Source organism: Loxodonta africana, chromosome 8, assembly GCF_030014295.1.
Source record: "Loxodonta africana isolate mLoxAfr1 chromosome 8, mLoxAfr1.hap2, whole genome shotgun sequence".
Lineage (NCBI taxonomy): Eukaryota > Metazoa > Chordata > Mammalia > Proboscidea > Elephantidae > Loxodonta > Loxodonta africana.
Genome location: NC_087349.1, coordinates 122006735 through 122025042, shown reverse-complemented (window position 1 = coordinate 122025042; position 18308 = coordinate 122006735). Strand labels below are relative to the sequence as shown.

General features: G+C 57.2%; 2 protein-coding genes across 8 annotated transcripts in view; both read left to right on the top strand.

The window, feature by feature from the left end:
• Positions 1 to 1782: 1782 nt before the first annotated feature.
• Positions 1783 to 10900, top strand: OPN4 (opsin 4). Of its 2 annotated transcripts, XM_023558621.1 has the most exons (11): positions 1783 to 1926; positions 3118 to 3263; positions 3345 to 3361; positions 3783 to 3798; positions 4780 to 4913; positions 5250 to 5453; positions 6003 to 6174; positions 6518 to 6682; positions 7688 to 7795; positions 8722 to 8902; positions 10469 to 10900. In XM_023558621.1, the coding sequence occupies exons 1-11, from the start codon at positions 1783 to 1785 to the stop codon at positions 10808 to 10810; spliced, it is 1629 nt and encodes a 542-aa protein (XP_023414389.1). In that variant the 3' UTR covers positions 10811 to 10900. The 2 variants fall into 2 exon arrangements, with proteins under 2 accessions (XP_023414389.1, XP_023414390.1); XM_023558622.1 differs by lacking the exons at positions 3345 to 3361; positions 3783 to 3798.
• A 4879-nt stretch (positions 10901 to 15779) lies between these two features.
• LDB3 (LIM domain binding 3) overlaps positions 15780 to 18308 on the top strand; it is a 67686-nt gene continuing 65157 nt past the window's right edge. For all 6 annotated transcript variants that reach the window (XM_064290306.1, XM_064290305.1, XM_064290304.1 and 3 more), the window contains exon 1: positions 15780 to 15893. In XM_064290306.1, coding sequence (XP_064146376.1) covers positions 15801 to 15893 — 93 coding nt within the window. In that variant the 5' untranslated portion in view covers positions 15780 to 15800. The remainder of the gene's footprint in view (positions 15894 to 18308) is intronic.

The window sequence follows — 18308 nt, the reverse complement described above, 5'->3', positions numbered from 1 at the left end:
GCTAGAAGGCATAGCAGGGTGCTAAATGCACTTGCTGTTGGCTCAGAATTGCTCCCAGCACAGATTAATAGTTGAACACACCCCCCTATTCAAAAAGAAGCAGTTGGCTTGTCCATGTCGAGCTTAAGGAAAGAAAGTGAAAGGAGCCCCTCAGCCTCAGCCCTCAGGCGAGGGGAGCTGCTTGGAGCCCAAGACCAGAAACAAAAGGGCATAGGGAGGAACTTGGTCTGAGTGGCGGAAAGTGCAGCTTCCCTCTCTGGGACTGGAGGAGTACTGTGGGTAAAGATTGGGAAGGGCTACAAAGGCGGCTGGCATATCACCCCCTATAATCTGGCCTCAAGGTACAGCTCCCACGAAGGACGTCCTTGGAAGTAGGGCTTTGAACTGGTTCATTCTGGTTCAAACCGCTGCTGAGAATTTGCCTTTCCACCCCCAGATATATTGAATCAGAATCTGCATTTTAACAAGATCCCCAGGTGATTCTTATGTGTAATAAATTTTGAGAACCACTGCTCTATACTAGTGGTTCTCAGAATTGGTCCCTAACCAGCAGCACTAGCTGGGAACCTACTAGAAATGCAAATTCTCAGCAGGAGTTCCAACTGGCAACAAACTGGATCCAAGCCCTGCCTGGAAGCTGAGCAGACCCCTCCCCCATCGGCCTCCTGGCAGCCTATCCCAGAAAACAGCTGTGCTCACCTTCCATGCTCGCCACCTGTGAGGCTCATCACTTCTAGAAGGGAGGCAAGGGGACGCCCTGAGGTCCACTCATCTGGGGCCAGGTCTGCAAGCTGGAGAGGTCTCAGGTCTCTACCAGCTTTTGGGTTTTTTTTTTTTTTTTTAATCTTCACCCCATTGTTGACAAGTAAATTCTGATTCATAGCGACCCTATACGATAGAATAGAGCTGCACCTATAGAGTTTCTAAGGGTGTAAATCTTTAAGGGAGCAGACTGCCACATCTTTCTCCCACAGAACAGCTGGGGCGTTCAAACTGCCAACCTGTTGGTTCACAGCTGAGCACTTAACCACTGCACCACCAGGGCTCCTCTGTTTATGCTCAGAAATCAAACACAAAATGCTCCATGGTTTACTTTTGTCTGCGAAATGGGGCAAGCAGCCTTGGTTCTGTGCAGGGTGGTTGTGCAGATGAGGGGCTCACACGGGCCAGGCATGAGAGGCAGGGAACACCAGGGAATGGGGGACACTGGGCTCAGCAGGGTTACCTGCCCACCAGACAGCCCTGGGCATTCTTGGCAGTGGCAGAGGCTGTTCCTGATGAGGTCAAGGAAAAAGGAGAGCCGGATGAGAGGGGCGGACAAAGCCTCTGCCCGACACCCAGGGGCCCACCCAAGCCAGCAGTCTCCCTTGAACCAACAAACTCACACACACATTCTCATGCTCACATGCACTGACACACACACACACACACATTCCCAGCTTCCTCAAGCCTTCCTGTGGGCAGACGCTCAGGGACTGGCATCTGGGAGAGCTGTAGGTTCTGAGCGACTGAGCATGTGCAGCCCCCAGCTCTGCTACTTAAAGGCGACAATCGACCCTGTGGCTGTGACTCGCCGTAACTGTGACACTCACTGCTTTGTACGTCATTGGACAGAGAGCAGCCATCAGCCCCCAGAGCAGCTCCAGGCAGGAGCAGAAGGCTGGTAGGCTGGGCAGGGGTGCTGAGAATGAGGGACAATGGGAAGGCTGGACACAAAGTCCTGAGCTCCCCCATGCCCTTGACTTCTCTGTGAACTCCAGAAAGGACCATTCCCACAACAAGATGAACCCTCCTTGGGGGCCAAGAGTTCCATCAGGCCGGGCCCAGGAGCCCAGCTGCGTGGCCACCCCAGCCTCAGCCAGCAGGTGGAACAGCTCCCGGGCCAGCGCCTCCAGCCTGGGCGAGCTTCCTCCCAGCAGCCCCACGGTAGGCCTGGGGTGAGTGTGTGCCCAGATGGAACCCTCCCTTCTCCCTTCTCCCTGGCTCACTCCTGGGGCAAACAGGGGCTTTGATGGGGCAGGGGGAGGTCTGAGCTCTTCTGTGGGACCTTGGACTTGTTACTGAGTCTATCTGAGCCATCCTACATGAAATGGATGGTAAGGAGAATGCAAGCAATGTCCTCCCCGTGGAGAGTATTGAAAGGCCAGCCTTGAAGGCACGAGGCTGGAATTGCCCAGACCTGCCTTTGGCTGTGCCCAGTCCTTACAGAGGATGGTGGGATGCTCTACGTTGCCTTCTGGAGAGGAAGCAGGAAAGAAGGGTCCTTCATGATCTATACCCTGGGCTTTTAGATGTGTCCAGCCCAGAGTGGGACTTGGGATGCCCTCTGCTGCTGCTTCCATCATCCTAGCTAGGGTCCCAGAGCCCATACTCCACCACCCCACTGTGAACTGGTGAGGGCTGAGGGCATCCTCAGACCCTGGAAGCCAATGCCCTTCCAGGGATGCTACCCCATGCTCTGGACAGGATGGGAAGGATCCAGTAGGTGTAGGGGCCAGGTGAGACAGAAGTCAGGCCTCTCCAACCCTAGCAAGTGAAGGCTCTTTAAATCCCTCTGTACTGGCCTCATGTGGTCATAACCTCCTTGCAGTAACCCTGGGAGGCCTAAGCTTTCTTCATAAAAGGGGATACTTTCCCTCTGTCTCATGCCAGACATCAAGGAGGTACTGCAGGGTAGAGGCAATGCAACTCTCCTTTAAGGCTTGGGGCCCAGGTGGGACTCCTGAGCAGAGGAGTCCACCACTCCCCTCCACCCCAGAGTCCCAGGAGACCTTGAAGACCATTGCTGCTGTCTTGGGCACTTGGGACAGAGTCCATACCATTGCCTTTGCCCCAGGGAGAGGTAGGGCCACCACAGCCATAGCCCTGCATCCCAGGCATGCATCTGTTGGCCCTCCTGGCCTCCAGCCAGTAAACTGAGCCACTCCTAGAAGCTGTGCCCATCTGTGCCGTGGGATGGCAGCCTGGGCTCGACTTCTGCATTTCCATTCTGGGTCAGCCACTTGCTAGCTGTGTGGGCAAGTGGCTTTGCCACTTTGAGAACCCTGACCCTTCCTTCCCAAGCAATTTGAAGGTGGCAGGGCATAAGGTGATACCCTCATTTCTATCTCTCCACAGGCAGCCAGGGCTCACACTGCTGCCTGGGACCCCTTCCCCACAGTTGATGTTCCGGACCACGCCCACTACACCCTGGGCGCAGTGATCCTGCTAGTGGGACTCATGGGGATGCTGGGCAATCTGATGGTCATCTACATCTTCTTCAGGTGCCTGGCTGGTGGGCTGTGGCCAGGGTACAGAGACAGGGTGGAGCTGAGGACAGAAACCTGGGGGCCAGCCCTGGCCAGGGCACTGTTGAGGCTGGGTGGGGAGGCCAGGCTAAGCTGTTCATGGCCTCAGGCCCAGGCCTTAATTCATAAGCCCAGGGAAAGGCAAGTTTGAATGGCACATGCCATTGGTTCCCAGGTCCAAGACACCCAGGTCTTTGCCCATTCTACCCAGCTCTCAGCTCTCCTCCACCAGTGCCTGCCCCTGGGCCATCCTCCCTTGGCCTTGAAGAGCAGCCCAGGACACCAGGGCCCTGGGTCCTCAAGCCCCTCAGCAACCACTCACTATGCCCCTCTTCCCTCTCGGCCCCCAAGGCAGCCTGAATGGCTGAGTCAGGCAAATGGGAAAGGAAGCCCAAGCCTCACCCCTTATCAGCCGAATGGTTTGGGGCAATTTTTTGCCCTCTTTAAGCTCACTTTTCTTGTCTGCAACATGGAATTTTGATTGATTTCATGGAGTTCTTGTGATGATCAGGTAAGTTCACACACATGTAATGCCCCGCAAGTGAGGGTCTGAATCCTGGCCATGCCACTTACTGAGTTTTGTGATCTGGAGCAAGTCACTTCACAAGTGGAGCCTCAGTGTTCTTACCTTGAAAATGAGCACGAGGGGCCTCCCTCAGGGGTAGATAAGAAGATGGATGATAACAGGAGGCAAGGTTCATGAAAAGCCGGGCAGCAAGCCTGGCCTGTGTGCACAAACGCAGTTCTCTCCCCTCCGCCATCCCTGAGGGTGCGGACTGTGGGGACAGCTGCGCTGAGTGAGACCCTGGGCTAGGCCGGGACCCTTGAGGAAGGGGGCTGAAGGTGGTGCCCAAGCAGAAAGGAGACAGGAGAAGCATGAGGGGAGCAGTCTGGGTGCATGGTGGGAGAAGCCTAATGGAGAAGCCCTGGGGGAGACCTTTGTCAGAGGGGGCTTAGGAAAGCAAAGCTTTGTCCAAGGATCGAGGGTGCATCAAGCAGGGGGAACCAAAGGAGAGAGAAGAGGAAATGGACACAGCCCAAGAGCCAGCTCCTTGGGGCCACACAGCAGTTCCGGAGGGCATTGCTCTCCCGGTTTCATCCTGAGGGAGCTGCCCCAGAAGACAAGGGCTGGTTGCTGCCTGGGGTTTCTCACTCCTCAGCCAGTACGGCTGGACTGAAAGGCTGCTCAATGGGTACTTGCGGGACAGCCAGATGGGTCTGTAGCCCAGCAGCCTGTGCCTGCGTACGTGCACGTGTGTGCACACATGGAACATATGTGTATGTACGTGCATGTGTATGCACTATGTGTGTATGTGTGTGATCCCACATGTATATGCATGTGCACGTGCATTGGTGTATGTCTGTGCATTGTGCATTGTATGTGCACATGTATGTGTACACATGTGTACATGCATGTGTGAGCTTATATGTGGTTGGGGTAAGAGAAGCCTCCCAGCAGAAGAACCTCCTAACAGCCTGTGACCCCTCCCAGGAGCAGAGGCCTCCGGACACCCGCCAACATGTTCATTATCAACCTTGCTGTCAGCGACTTCCTCATGTCCTTCACCCAGGCCCCCGTCTTCTTCGCCAGCAGCCTCTATAAGCGGTGGCTCTTTGGGGAGGCAGGTAGACACTCAGGGCTTCTTTTGGCCGGAGCAGGGAGGAGGGTTGTGACCAGGAGATGCCCACAGCGGAGGGGGCTCAGCTGAGGAGGCGATTTGGTCTTCCTGGGCAGGGAGCAAGTAACTGCTTTCAATCACACAGCCTGTGAGGGCTGGAGGGAAGACTCAGGTTCAGGTCCTGAGTCCCCCACCAGCCACTGCCAGAGGGGGCAAGGAGGCAGGGTGGAGAAAGGGCCAGGCCTGCTTGCTGGAAGGCGAGGGCAGGAGCCGAGCATGCTCCATCCCCTTGGTACCTGATGGGCACCCTCCTGAGGACTGAGGTCAGGGGCTGTGCCCACAGGCTGCAAGTTCTATGCCTTCTGTGGAGCTCTCTTTGGCATCACCTCCATGATTACCCTTACGGCCATCGCCCTGGACCGCTACCTGGTGATCACACGCCCACTGGCCACCATTGGTGTGGTGTCCAAGAGGAGGGCGGCACTTGTTCTGCTGGGCATCTGGCTCTATGCCCTGGCCTGGAGTCTGCCACCCTTCTTTGGCTGGAGTAAGTGGGTGGGTAGAATTGGGGGAGGGGCAGATAGGCTGGGAGGGGCCAGCTCAAGAGGCAGGTAGGTGGACTTGGGTGTGCCAGCTGGTAGGAGGGGCCAATGGGCAATCTGAGCCTCTAGTCAGATGGGCAATGAGGGGCATGCCTCCCAGCAAGGGAAAATGAGGCTGCACTATCAGGCACCAGAGGGGAAGAAAACATGCAATGAGTCAGATTAGGCAGGGCATTAGGGTGTGAGGCCTCAGCAGACAGGAAGGCACCAGCCCTCTGGGGTAGTACCTAGAAGCTGGCTCAAGCTTTGCAGAGACCCTGGGGCCATGGTGAAGTCTCTGTTCCAAACTATCAAGCAGCCACAACTGTGGGCTCTCTGGCCAGCTGTCTCTTGAGCTGATGCCTTTGCCAGACCAGCTTGGGAAGTGCCCTTTCCAGTATCCCAACTGCCCTGGGCTTCCTGGGGGCATACACAAAGCTCCTGGGGGACAACAGGCTGGAACTAGTGCTGAGGATCCAAGGGCTGCCCCACTGAGCACCTGCCCTGGCTTCCAGGTGCCTACGTGCCCGACGGGCTGCTGACGTCCTGCTCTTGGGACTACATGAGCTTCACGCCCTCGTTCCGCGCCTACACCATGCTCCTCTGCTGCTTTGTGTTCTTTCTCCCCCTGCTTGTCATCATCTACTGCTACATCTTCATCTTTAAAGCCATCCGGGAGACAGGCCGGTAAGAGCCAGGCCCAGAGGAGAGCTGGACAGGCGAGTGGGGGGCTGTGCCTCTCCTGCCAGGGCTGCCTCTGGTGCCAGGCAGGGAAAATAAGCAGAGAAGATGCACTCCTGGGGTGGGGGGGGCCTAAAAGTCAGCACAAGGAACCAGGAGAGGGGACTTTAGGCCTGGTCTTGGGACCTCAGGGTCAGAAGAGGTACCACAATAAAGAACTTTCTGGGAGCCAGGGCTGCCTGCACGGGAGGGGATGACCCCATGGTACAGGAAGGCGCCCCGACAGTAACTGTGACCCTGCATGCATTGCAACCCGAGTGGGGTCAGACTCAGACTCTGCCCCTTCTAGGGCCCTCCAGACCTTCGGGGCCTGCGAGGGTGCTAGTGAGTCCCCACGGCAGTGGCAGCGGCTACAGAGTGAGTGGAAGATGGCCAAGATCGCACTGCTGGCCATCCTGCTGTACGTGCTCTCCTGGGCCCCCTACTCCACTGTGGCCCTGGTGGCCTTTGCAGGGTGAGTAGTGGCTAAGAGGCTGGGGCTGGGGCTGAAGGGAAGGGTAAGGCAACCTGGGGGCAGCCTCTTCCTTCCCAGCCCAGGCCCAGGGCCAGCTGTCCTCACACCCTGAGTCCAGCCTCGCAGCCTTATTCTCTCCCTGGCATGCAACGCTCCACCCCAGGCAGGTCTGCTGAGTTCCTGGGGGCATCAGAACACATGCTGGGGGAGCTCTGGGCCACAACCAGATTCAGCCTGTGGCCTGTGAGGGCTGCCTGGTCCTGCAAAACCCCTTGGGGATGTGCAGATCTCCCTGCAATTTCAGTTCTGTCCCTGCTTGGCTGTGGGCACACAGCAGGGGTGCTGCTCACTTCCAGGAATGGGTCCCTAAGGGTACCCACTAGTTCTTTGTGGCTAGACTCTGGGGACTTTGAAGTCTGCAGAAGCATGAACCTAGGCTAGGCTTCAGAAGAATTTTTGAGACAGTGAGAGCTGTTGAACCATGCCAGGGTTTGGGTACCACACCTTCTCCTCATGCAGGAATGGCCTGTCTGCTCTCAGCCCTCCTATGAAGTTACTCTAAGAGAATCAGAGGGGCAGGTGGGCAGGTGGGCTGGTGTAGGCATGTACAGAGCTGGGCAGAGGGCCTGAGGATCAGGGTTGGTGGTAAGGGGGGTACTAACTCCTCACCTGCGTTGTTGCCAACAGCACAGGCTCCAAGGAACAGTGGGACTTTTCAAACTGCACCCCAGCCTAACAATCCTTCCTTCCAAGGTCCCTCCCTCAACCACTTCCCAGATTCCCAGTCACCTCTGTCTTTGTTTAACCTCAGATCAGAATTCTCTCTGGCATGGCCAGTACCCCCCATGGAGCAAAGGTAGACTGAGCTGGGCTGGGCTGGGGTGGGCAGTCCCGCTGACAAGACCTGGCCCAGAGGGAAAAGCCTCCTGAGAGGGTGGGCAGGTGGGCTGTGAGCCTTCAGGGAGGGCCAGTCAGCAAAGCAAGAGCACATCTTCTCTGTCCCAGGTACGCACATGTCCTGACGCCCTACATGAACTCAGTGCCTGCTGTCATCGCCAAGGCCTCTGCTATTCACAACCCCATCATTTACGCCATCACCCACCCCAAGTACAGGTGCGACCCTCCTCCAGACCCCCAGCCCACTGCTTCCCAGCCAACCTCAAGGGCCTGGAGGTTCTGGGCCTGCAAATGAAAGGCAGAGACCAGCCATCATTTCTGTATCTCGAATGTGCCTTGGGCAGGGCCACCAACAGCTGGAAGCAGCCTGTGACACTAGATGAAGTCTGGAGTTGGAGTGACCCCTCCCCTGCCCCAGCTTCCCAGGGCCCAGTTTGGAGGGATGTCAGGGCTCTCTGGGCAGTGTCCAATCCTAACTATGGGACTTTAGGAGCTGGAGCCAACAGATCAACAGTGCTGTCGGCTGGGAAGCAACCCACTAGACCGTGTGTCATAGAAAGACCATAGCAGGGAGCACTTGATCTGCTTAAAAGGCCCTGGCAGAGTGCTGGGGGGCAGGGGGGGTGACTCAGGCCCAGTGCACTCTGCTGATAAGGACCCCAGTGTGGTGGCCTGCAGTGCTTCCCTTTGCCTCGAGGTGTCAGCAGCTCACTACCTGGCCTGAAGCCAGCCCAGGCCTGAGCCCATCTAGCTCAGAGGCTGCTCAGATGTATCCTTGACTCCATTTGCAGAGAGGTGGCTTGGCCCAGCCCCTTGAGGGACTGTACTGATGTCTGCCTGACTGAGCCTGTGTCTGTGTGTCCATCTCACCAGCCCTGTGAGTCTGTCAGGCCCCTTCACCTCAGCATCTGTCTGTCCTTCGTCACCACCGGTGGCTCCCAGTATCTTTCTGTCCATTCTAATCATCCCAACATCTGTCTATCCTCGTAACCCCAATGTCTGAGGCTCCTCATTCCCCCAGTGGCTCTCTGTCCACCCCTCATTAGCCCTGTTTCAGTATGTCCATTCCTCCCTATAACCCCCCACCATGTGCCTGTCAGTCCACCTACCTCCTGCCCTAACCCGATGTGTTGCCCCCACAGAATGGCCATTGCCCAGCACCTGCCCTGCCTGGGGGTGATGCTAGGCGTGTCAGGCCAGCGCACCCGCCCTTACACCAGCTACCACTCCACTCTCCACTCTACCTTGAGCAGCCAGGCCTCTGACCTCAGCTGGATCTCCGGAAGGAGGCGCCAGGCATCCCTGGGCTCTGAGAGTGAGGTGGTAAGAATCTTGGGGCCTCTGCTGGCTGGTACCTGGTCATCCTTTCCTCAGCCAAGCCAGCCTCAGTGCTCCGGGAGGTACCTGGGCCCAAGCGAGGGTGCTTCTGAGACTCAGAGTTTGGGACAGTCAGGACACGGGACTGGTGGCAGGAAGAACGGCCCACAACCTCCCCATAGCCTTCTTTTGCATCATCCTCACCCACAGGCCGGGCTCTGGGGCCAGAGAGGGCAACGGAGCCACCTGAGGTTCCCCAGCAACAGACCACAGCTGAATATACGTCTGTCACTGCCAGGCCATGTCCTTTTCCAAGCAGTCACTGTCCCAGTGGCTTAGAGCCATAGACAGACCTCAAGAGACAAGGCAAGAGCCAGCTCGGGGTCCCTTGTCCCCTCAGTATTAAGCCCCCTCTCTTTCTGGGAGCCTCAAGGAATCCACAGGGTACAGTGGAAGGGATGCTGGCCCTGGAGTCAGGAGACCTGGGTTCATACCCCAGCTCCACCACCGCTCACTATATAAGCTTTAATGAGTCACTCACCCTCTCTGAGCCTCCAGACCCACCTCTGAAAATGGAAAACAGTCATTTTACCAGCCAAGACTGGCTAGGAGATAGTAGGTGTGCCCACGCTTGGTGCTGACCCATGGATTGTAGTCATCCCTGGAAGCCTCCAGCCTGTGTCAGCCGCTCTCCAGGGCCTGGGGCTATGAAGCCACCTGATGCCCTGAGGAAAGCTCCCTGCACCTAGGGGTCCTACCCCAGCCACACTCAGGAACCTCCATTCTGCCTACCATGGGCCTCACCAAGGGCCCTGTGGACCAGCCAGTGATCTCCTTCCACTGGCCTCCAGTTAAGGGAGGAGATGTCAGGGACTCCCTTCCTTCAAGGAACAATTGCAGTGAATTATAAACACCTACATGCTTAAGAAGACACATACACACTCTCCCACACGCACACTTTCGCATTCTCTCTCATACACCATCTTTCTCTCACGCACTCTCTCATGCACATTTTCACTCCCATATACATTTTCACTCTCACACACTTTCTCTCACACACACTTTTTTCTCTCACTCTCACACACATTTTCTCACACACACACTTTGTCACATCTGCACTTCCACCCTCTCACATGCACATTTTCTCTCTCACACACATTTCCACTCTCACACACACACTTTCTCTCTCATATATACTTTCTCTCACTCTCACACACACATTTTCTCTCTCACACATATTTTAATTCTCACACACACACTTTCACGTATATACTTCCTCTCACTTTCTCACATACACATACTATCGCTCTCTCTCACACACTCTTTCTCTCACATACACATACATTTTCACTTTCTCACATACACTTTCTCTCACACACACATACACAAACACTGGCACATCCACACACAACTTGCAGGGATTTAAAGTAACCAGTGACCCTGCATGGTGTCATGGGCCTCACCCCAGTGAATATCCCCAGGAAGCATGAAAAAGGGCTTGGTGGGGGAAGGGCAAGAGCAAGGCTATGGAATGTCCCTCCCCCCTCACAGTGACTCTCTGACCTTCCCCAGGGCTGGACGGACACAGAGGCAGCAGCTGCATGGGAGGGTGCCCAGCAAGTGAGTGGACAAGCCTCCTGCAGTCAGGCCCTGCAGAACCTAGAAGCCAATACCCCTCCCAGGCCCCAGGGATGGGGACCAGAGACTCCCAGGAAGGTGACTGAGCCTGACCCCTGCCAATGTGTAAAGGGGTGGAGAGAATGGGCAAGTAGCCCAGGGCGTGGCCAGGAAAGGGGAACTTGTTCTCAAGGGCAGGCCCAGTACCCTCTGGGAATCACCCCCTCCCTGCGCCTGCCAGCTTTCCCTTGGCTGGCTGGGGGGTCTGGGGGCCTGTGTGACTCCCAGATGCTCTGAGCAGGGCCTAAGCATGTCTGTGTGTATATGTGACGTGACTGTGCATGTATGTAGCAGATGTCATTGTTAGCTATAGTGTACTATGACCAATGTGTGGCACGTATACACGTGTGTATGCCTGTGAGGGCTGTACATCTGTGTGACCATGTGTTACTGTGACACCTCAGGGCATGTGGCTAAGCGTGCCACAGTTGGTCTGCTCTAACCACGGGTGGTGTGTACCTCTCTGTGTGACCTCAAGGCCCAGGGCTGGACATACCTGGTAGGGGTCCCAGCAGAGGGAAGAGGGGAACTGTAAGCTGTATAGGTAAAAAAAAAAAAATTTTTTTTTACTCGGTATAAATGCCCCATGATCAGGATGTCACCCAGAATACTTGTGGCTATTAAAAGAAGGCCAGCTGTCAGGCCAAGTGCCTATGGAACGGAATGTTGATGGTGATTAGAGAAGGCGATATTTGGAACACTGGAAATGCCATGTGCATAGGCTCCCAGGGCTGCCCTTCCCCTTCAGCTGACAAGTCCCCACCCTGCCCCTCCACTCACACCCACATGACACGCCCGTGTCCTCTAGTCCATCTAACCCTGCTCCTGGGCTCTCTCCGGCTTCCACAGCAAGCCCAGGGCCACAGGCACTTTTCCACCTTTCTTCCCCCAAGGCCACTCTCCTGTATATGACAGAGAGGGCACAATCTGAGGCTGCTGCCCGGGGAGACTGAAGCCTACCCCTCAATGTTGAGCCTCTGAGTCCCCCAGCATTGCCATCCCAGGAGCCCCAGGGAGGACTCACTCCCCATCCCTGAGCCCTGAGCACTGTGGACAGCAGAAGCCAGCACAGAGGACTGGCAGGGACACACAGGCTGGACAGGGCAATGAGGAAAGACAGCGCTTGTCCTGGAGGAACTCCTGGGCTGGAGTGGGGGATGAAGAGTGACAGCACATCAACTGTCACCAAGTGTGTGTGATAAGCACTGCCATCGAGGTATGGGCACACAGGATGCTGCAAGCAGGGCCAAGTCCCCAGGGAGGGCCTCCCAGGGACAGTGAAGGTGAAGCTGGGATTAGCCAGTGGGGGTGGAGCAGAAAAAAAAAAAAAAAAAGGAGGTGAGAATTCCAAGAGGAGGAAACAGCTTGTGCAAACGCAGGAAGGCACAAAGGAGCTCAGGGTCAGAACGTTGTTCTGTGACCCTGGGAGCAGCCAAGGAGACCCTAGGAGGTGGTGGTGGGGGACACAAAAGGCCAGGGGTATGGGACCCAGGGGAAAGGAGGAAAAGTAGAAACTGGTAGGAGAGGTGGGGAGCCTGATCACAGGACTTCAGGTACTGCCAGGAGAGGTCTCCAGGGTCCCTGAGATGGTTTAAGTTGCGGGGGGCATGGCTAGCCTTGCTCTTGGCCGGGACCCTCGGCAGCGGGGCAGTGCGGGGTTGAAGGGAATGAGCCTGCCAGGAGAAGACTGGAGGAAGTGGCACTTGAAGGTAGCAGGGGTAGAGGAGGGATGCCGAGGGATACCAGGAAGAAAGCGGAGAGCAAGGATGAGGAAGGATTTGGGTTCTGGAGGCCAGGCACTGAGGTGGAGACACTGGGAACCCCCAAGGGCCCACCCAACGGGAGCCTTAGACGTTCCTGGCTGGAGCTCAGGAGAGAGGTCCAGCCGTGACTCCCTCCTCAGATGGCCTGTGGTCTCAGGGGAGGTCCATCCCCGACCCAGGACACGACCTGGCCCTTCCATACCGACCCCTCTGCACCACTGGGTGACTTTAAACCCAGAGGTTCCTTGGAAGACTGCTCCTACTGGGACAGCCCTCAGGCTGAACTGATGTGTGCTGTTTGTTTTCAGGCCAAGGGGCTGCCCCCTTCCCAGCCCCTGCTTGGACCCCAGGGCTTAGAATGCCCCACTGGCTCTCCCTTTCCTCTGGGACACCCAGCCCCTCACATCACCCTCACACACACAGACTAGGATTGCCCGTGAGGGTCGTGGGAGTAGCCAGGTCACCCATGCTGCCGGAGACTCCTAGCTCCAGCCACATCCCCTCCCCCATACCACCAAGCTCCTGCTCCTGCTCCTGCAAAGTGGATCCACACCTACTCCTCCCCTCAGCAGCCAACACTGCCAGCTCCACCAGGACAGTGTGCCCCGCTTCCCCAGGCACCCGCGTCCCCTCCAGGGCTGTATGGTGCCATTGTTCAGGCGATGACAATGGTGATGGCTCCGTGGGACACATCAGCTACCTGTGAGCCAGGCTGCTCTACCAGGGGCTCCAAGCAGAGACCACGCTCCGTGCCTGGAGACTATGTCTTACAACTGGCCTCCTCCCCAGAGCACTGTCCAGTGTGCCATTTCCTCTGAGCCCACACTTTTGCACACAAGCACTCCCCTGTGCGTACACACCTGCATGTACACTTAGCATGCATGCACACACTGCCCGGTCTGTTTCAAAGCAGCGGTCTAAGTTTATCCCAGTGTCGTGCGGCTCTAACAGCGGTAGGAAAATAAAAAGCAAACATCTCCTTGGACAAACATGGTCTCTACATGGTGCTGCGATGGGAGAGAGAACCAGGGCCGGCCTTGGATGCCTCTAGCAGCTTCCCTGCCTCCTCCCTGTGTCCCCCACCTGCATCTCTCACTCCTGAAGCCCCAGTCTCAAAGTGCAGGAGGGGGAGCTCCCCATGAGCTGCTGCATTCAGGAAGCAGCCTCTGCCCAGCCTGTGGGGACCAGCTGATCTCCTGCCTTCGGATTTCCCCAGGGAAGGCAGATGGAAGGAGGCCAGCTTTCCCCTTTAAAAGCATCCTCTCCACTGCCCCTTCCTGTCCCCTGAGTTCAGCACCAGGCGGTGCCTGACTCCAAAGAAAGAGTCTGTGACCCCAGGTACAGCCAAGCTGACCCATTGCTCTCCCTCTCTGTGCAGGGCCATGTGCCTTCCTGTCCCCATGCTGTTCATGGCCCTGCTGCCAGGTCCTCCCTGGCTTGCAGAGCAGGTTTCTGTAGGAAAGGGGATAAGGCAGATGTTAGGGATGAAATGAAATGGGATGGGATGGGATGGCATGTGGCCTCGATGGGACGGGGAATGGTGTAGGGGAGAGACAGAGGTCTTGGCCACGAACTGCTGGCCTCCCAGGCGAGGGCTGGGGCAGCAGGCTGGGCTGCATGATACAGGCCAGAGGAGGCGATGGTGTGCATGGAAAGAACACTGATCCGGCCCTGGCTTCTTCCACTTCATGTTTTGTAAACTTGGGCAACATACCAGGAGGCCCTGGGTGGTGTAAACAGTTAGATGCTGGGCTACTAACCAAAAGATTGGCAATTGAAACCCACCCAGACATACCTCAGAAGACGGCCTGGCAATTTGCTTCTGAAAGGTCACAGCCAAGAAAACCCTATGGAGGGCAGCTCTAAACTGACACACATGGGGTTGCCATGAATCGGAGCGAACTCGACAGCACCTAGTTAACTAGGGCAAGTTACCAAACGATCCTGTAATATGGAGACTTCTACAGTGCACCATGGGTGTGCCAGATCCAGTATGTGTGGCTAGGATCCTGGCAGCCAGGAAATTATTTACACCCAGGCCTCCTGTGAGTCCTCAATGTCCAGCCCAGGTCAGCGCCAGAAACCAACCCAGCCCAGTTACCTTCCCTGAGCCTCAGTTTCCCCAGCCAGAGAGGAGACGGGGCCTGACATCTGTCCTGAGGAAATGCTCCTGGGGGAATTTTGGCCCAAAAGCCCACAGTGGCAGAAACTAGTCATGAGTCCCAAAGGGCCTGACCCCCACCCAGAACATACTGTCTCTGGGATAGGGGATGAACACACCACACATGGGCCCCCTCCTTGCCCCTTTTGGCCCCAGGTCCCAGCAGCTGAGTAAATGGCATCTCCTCCCTCCCCGGCCCCTGCCATTCCATTGCAAAGGGCACGGGCTGGCAGTGACACAGGCAGCTGGAGCTTTCCAAGCTCCTGTCAAGTTTTCCAGAGCACACATGAGATAGGAGGGCCAGGAATAACCACTGGACCCCCAGCAGGCCTCGGGGGCATGGGTGTGGCCCTGAACCTGCCTTCAGGCCCACGCCAAGGGGAGTGGACAAGGGTCCAGCCCCTCGAGTCAGGGCTTCAGGAGGGTCCTGTGGCCCTCATGTGGTTCCCCCCAGCCTCTGGGAGCCATTATCTGGAGTTCCGCAGAATGAGCCCAGGCTGTAGAGTAGCCTGGGTCTCCCCACTGTGTAACCCTGGAAGTCATTTAGCCTCTCTGAGCTGGGGTTCCTGGGGGGAGATGGCAGCCTCTCCGGACCCGAGGGGCCAAAGGTGTGGAGGGTCCAGCCCTGAGTAACCCAGGCCAAGTCACCAGTCTCCTGTGCTGAAGCATTGTCCAAACCAGCTGGGGGCTCAGCCTAGTCCTAGGCACCATCAGGGCCCCCACCATAAGACACAACCTGAGTCCTCACCAGGTGCACAGGGCAGCCAAGACCCCAACCACAAAGCCCTTACCCAGGGGAGCTCACCCCGTCTTTCTGGGCCTGGGGGCTGGGGGTGTAGCTCAGCAGAGAGAGTGAGTTTGGGCTCCCAGAGGAACAAAGGGAAGCAGAAAGCAGAGGGCAAGAGGTGAGAGTGTTATCACCAACCTGGCCAGTGCCCCCTTCCTGCCCCCTGGGGGTGCTGGATGCTGAGTACCCCTCCCCAGGGGCTATATTAGCCGTGTGAGTCATGGTGGACACGGCTGGGAGGCCACGGGCGGGCGGGCACAGTGTAGGGTTACAGCCCATTTATGGGCGCAGCTGAGGGCAGATATCAGTGTCGATGGCATTCGCTCCGGCTATTCTTAGGAGCCTCTCAGGAGCTCCACACAGCCCGGCTGGGCAGTGAGGGACAGAGCAGGCAAGGCTCAGCGGTGGGACCAGGGGCAGAGATGGGCTGAGGGTGTAGGGTGCATAAGGCTCCAGGCAAAGCACCCTCTCACCCACCTCTTTCTCCCTGCAGAGACCGCAGCTGTCAACTCCAGCATGTCTTACAGCGTGACCCTGACTGGGCCCGGACCCTGGGGCTTCCGCCTGCAGGGGGGCAAGGACTTCAACATGCCGCTCACCATCTCCCGGGTGAGTGCGCACTGCCCACAGCCTGGCCTTGTAAGGGGCGGGGCACACTGGAGGAGGGGAGTGTGTGTCCCTCTGTCTGCCCTCCCAAGGCTCTCAGACAGAAGAGCACACTCCAGCCCCCATCCAGGGGCTGGGACTGAACTCGCTGATAACTGCCAGCCTCAGGCCCCTGGTCTCGGCCACAACCATGTGCCCACCCAAGCTGGCCAGACAGTCAGGAGTGGGAAACGTCACGGGCAGATGGCCGCTGATTTGAGTAGAGAAGGAAACACTGAGTTTGCAGAGCTGGCAGGTGGGCAGAGAGTATGGTACCTCCCTAAGCCGTTCTGAGCAGGATGGGATCCGAGTGCCCCCAAGCCTGGAGTAGCTCCCTGGAAGTGAGCAGCTGCTCTGGGGAGAGAGCACCCCTAGCTTGGAGAGGTCAGTGACAGTCAGGTGAGTGGACAGATGGACGGACAGACTGCTGACCTTTGCTGCCCTGCTGTTGCACTGCAGGGCTGAGCTGGATGGCTCCTGGGCTTCAGCAGCTGCTGTCTCCCAGACCTCCGATACCAGCCCCTCCAGGGACCATGCACCGGTGGCCAGCTCCTTCCCACTCCCCCGAGCTGTGTAGCTGCCTGTCTCACCTCATGCCCCCACTCCTCCCTGCAATGCCTGAAGGGAAATGTACACCGCATTGGAGTCCATCTAAGTAACTCCCATCGCCCAGCGGGAGCCACTGCAGCCCAGAGAGATGTTGTAAGCTAGGATGCACTCAATAGTAAGCTATCTATGAGCAGGGACTTGTTTTCATCACTGTTATGTCCCCAGAACCTAGCGAGGTGTCTAGAACATAATAGATGTTCAATAAATACACGTCAAAGGGACTCCCCAATGAATCCCTGGCAGAGCTGGGCTAAAGGCCCCAAGGCTCAGGCTGGGTAGTGAGATGTGCAAGGGGCTAGGACAGCCCCTGCCTGATGGAGCAAGGTGGAGGCTGAGCACCTGGCAGGGCTGGTCTCGGCAAGAGGGGCAGGATGAGGCCCCAGGCTGTGACTGGAGGGTGGCAGATGGCAAAAGGGGTGGTGGCTGCCTACCCAGGGCATAGGGAGACAGTTTCTTCACCACAGCAGCCAAGACTTGCTTTGGACAGGGGTGGGTAAGCACTGAAGTGGGCACCTGGGGAAGGCCTGGCAGGGCTGGGATGACCCATATCACTTGGGAGCCTCACAAACCGAAGTCCACATTTGCTACAAGATGTGGAATGGCATGCGGTGGATGGAGATGCAGGTGGGGAGGCCCAGAGCACAGTGGCAGAGGGTCAGAGGCCAACAACCCCCCTGGAGGAGCAGTCTTGGTTCTTGAACCCACGTGGGCACTTGAGGGGACCCCAAGAAGGAGAAGTCCTGCTTAGCTACAGCAGCCACACGCTCCCAGGATGGGGCTGCTGGCCTGGCTCTGGTCTAAGGAAAAAGCCTTGCCCTTCATCCTTTGCTGGAGATCCAGCTCATTCTATTCCAGAGTCTCTACCCTTCTAGTCCTGCCACTTTGGAGACCACAGACCTGCACTGAAAAGAGAGCCCAGAACCCTGCACACCTCTCCTATGGATGTGTGGGCATTTGAGCCCAGAGACACTGCGCCCCAGGTCTCTACACAGCTCCCACCCCATTGTTGCAGGTCTCCCCCTGTATGAGGTGGACTGCCCACCCTGACTCTCAGGTCCCTGGCCTCCCACACCCAGGACCAAGGCCAGGTCTCCCCCAACCCCACCATCCTCAAGGCCTCCTGTTGGTGCCCCCTGCCCTATCCCTGGGAAAAGAAATTAGCCCTCCTAGCTCAGTGGCACCCAGGATAGCCAATGACCTCACCCAGGGTCTATGTGCCACCTGGCCCCAGCCAGCCAAGGGCTTAAATTGCAGCACAGGGGCCTTAAGCTAGACAGCAGGAAGAAAGTCCTCTCTGCAGGGAGGCAGTGTGTAGGGATGTACTGGAGCCAGTGACTAGAGGGACATTTAAAAATAGAACCTGCTGCTCAGGCAGGGCTTTCGGGGATGGACGTGATGGAGACTGGCTTCCTTCAGGGACACACCAAGTCACCAAGGCCATGAAGCAGGCTGGGCTGAGTACTGAAGCCCTCCCCAGGCTCAGAGCCTCTTGATCATGCCCTGGGCTCGGGCGTCCCAAGCTCAGTGCCTCACCGAAGGGGCAAACACACCACCCCCTCCACCCGCCTCAGTCGTGGGGTCTTGCTGGGGCTCTCAAGGCCCTTCTACAGCAGAATCACCCCCCACACACACACACACAAAGGGGATGCAGGGCCAGTGTCTCTGAAAGAACCCCACCCCTACCCAGCCTCACGCACTTGCCACACTGTGGCAAGGGCAGGGTGCAGTTGGGGCACTCTGGCCAAGCCTTTGCTGCAGGTACGAGTGGAA

Coding starts and splice junctions, on each gene's coding strand:
- OPN4 (XM_023558621.1), top strand. CDS start 1,783: ATGAACCCTCCTTGGGGGCCAAGAGTTCCATCAGGCCGGGCCCAGGAG. Junction 4,914..5,249: donor GTGGCTCTTTGGGGAGGCAG/GTAGACACTCAG, acceptor CTGTGCCCACAG/GCTGCAAGTTCTATGCCTTC. Junction 7,796..8,721: donor ATCACCCACCCCAAGTACAG/GTGCGACCCTCC, acceptor TTGCCCCCACAG/AATGGCCATTGCCCAGCACC.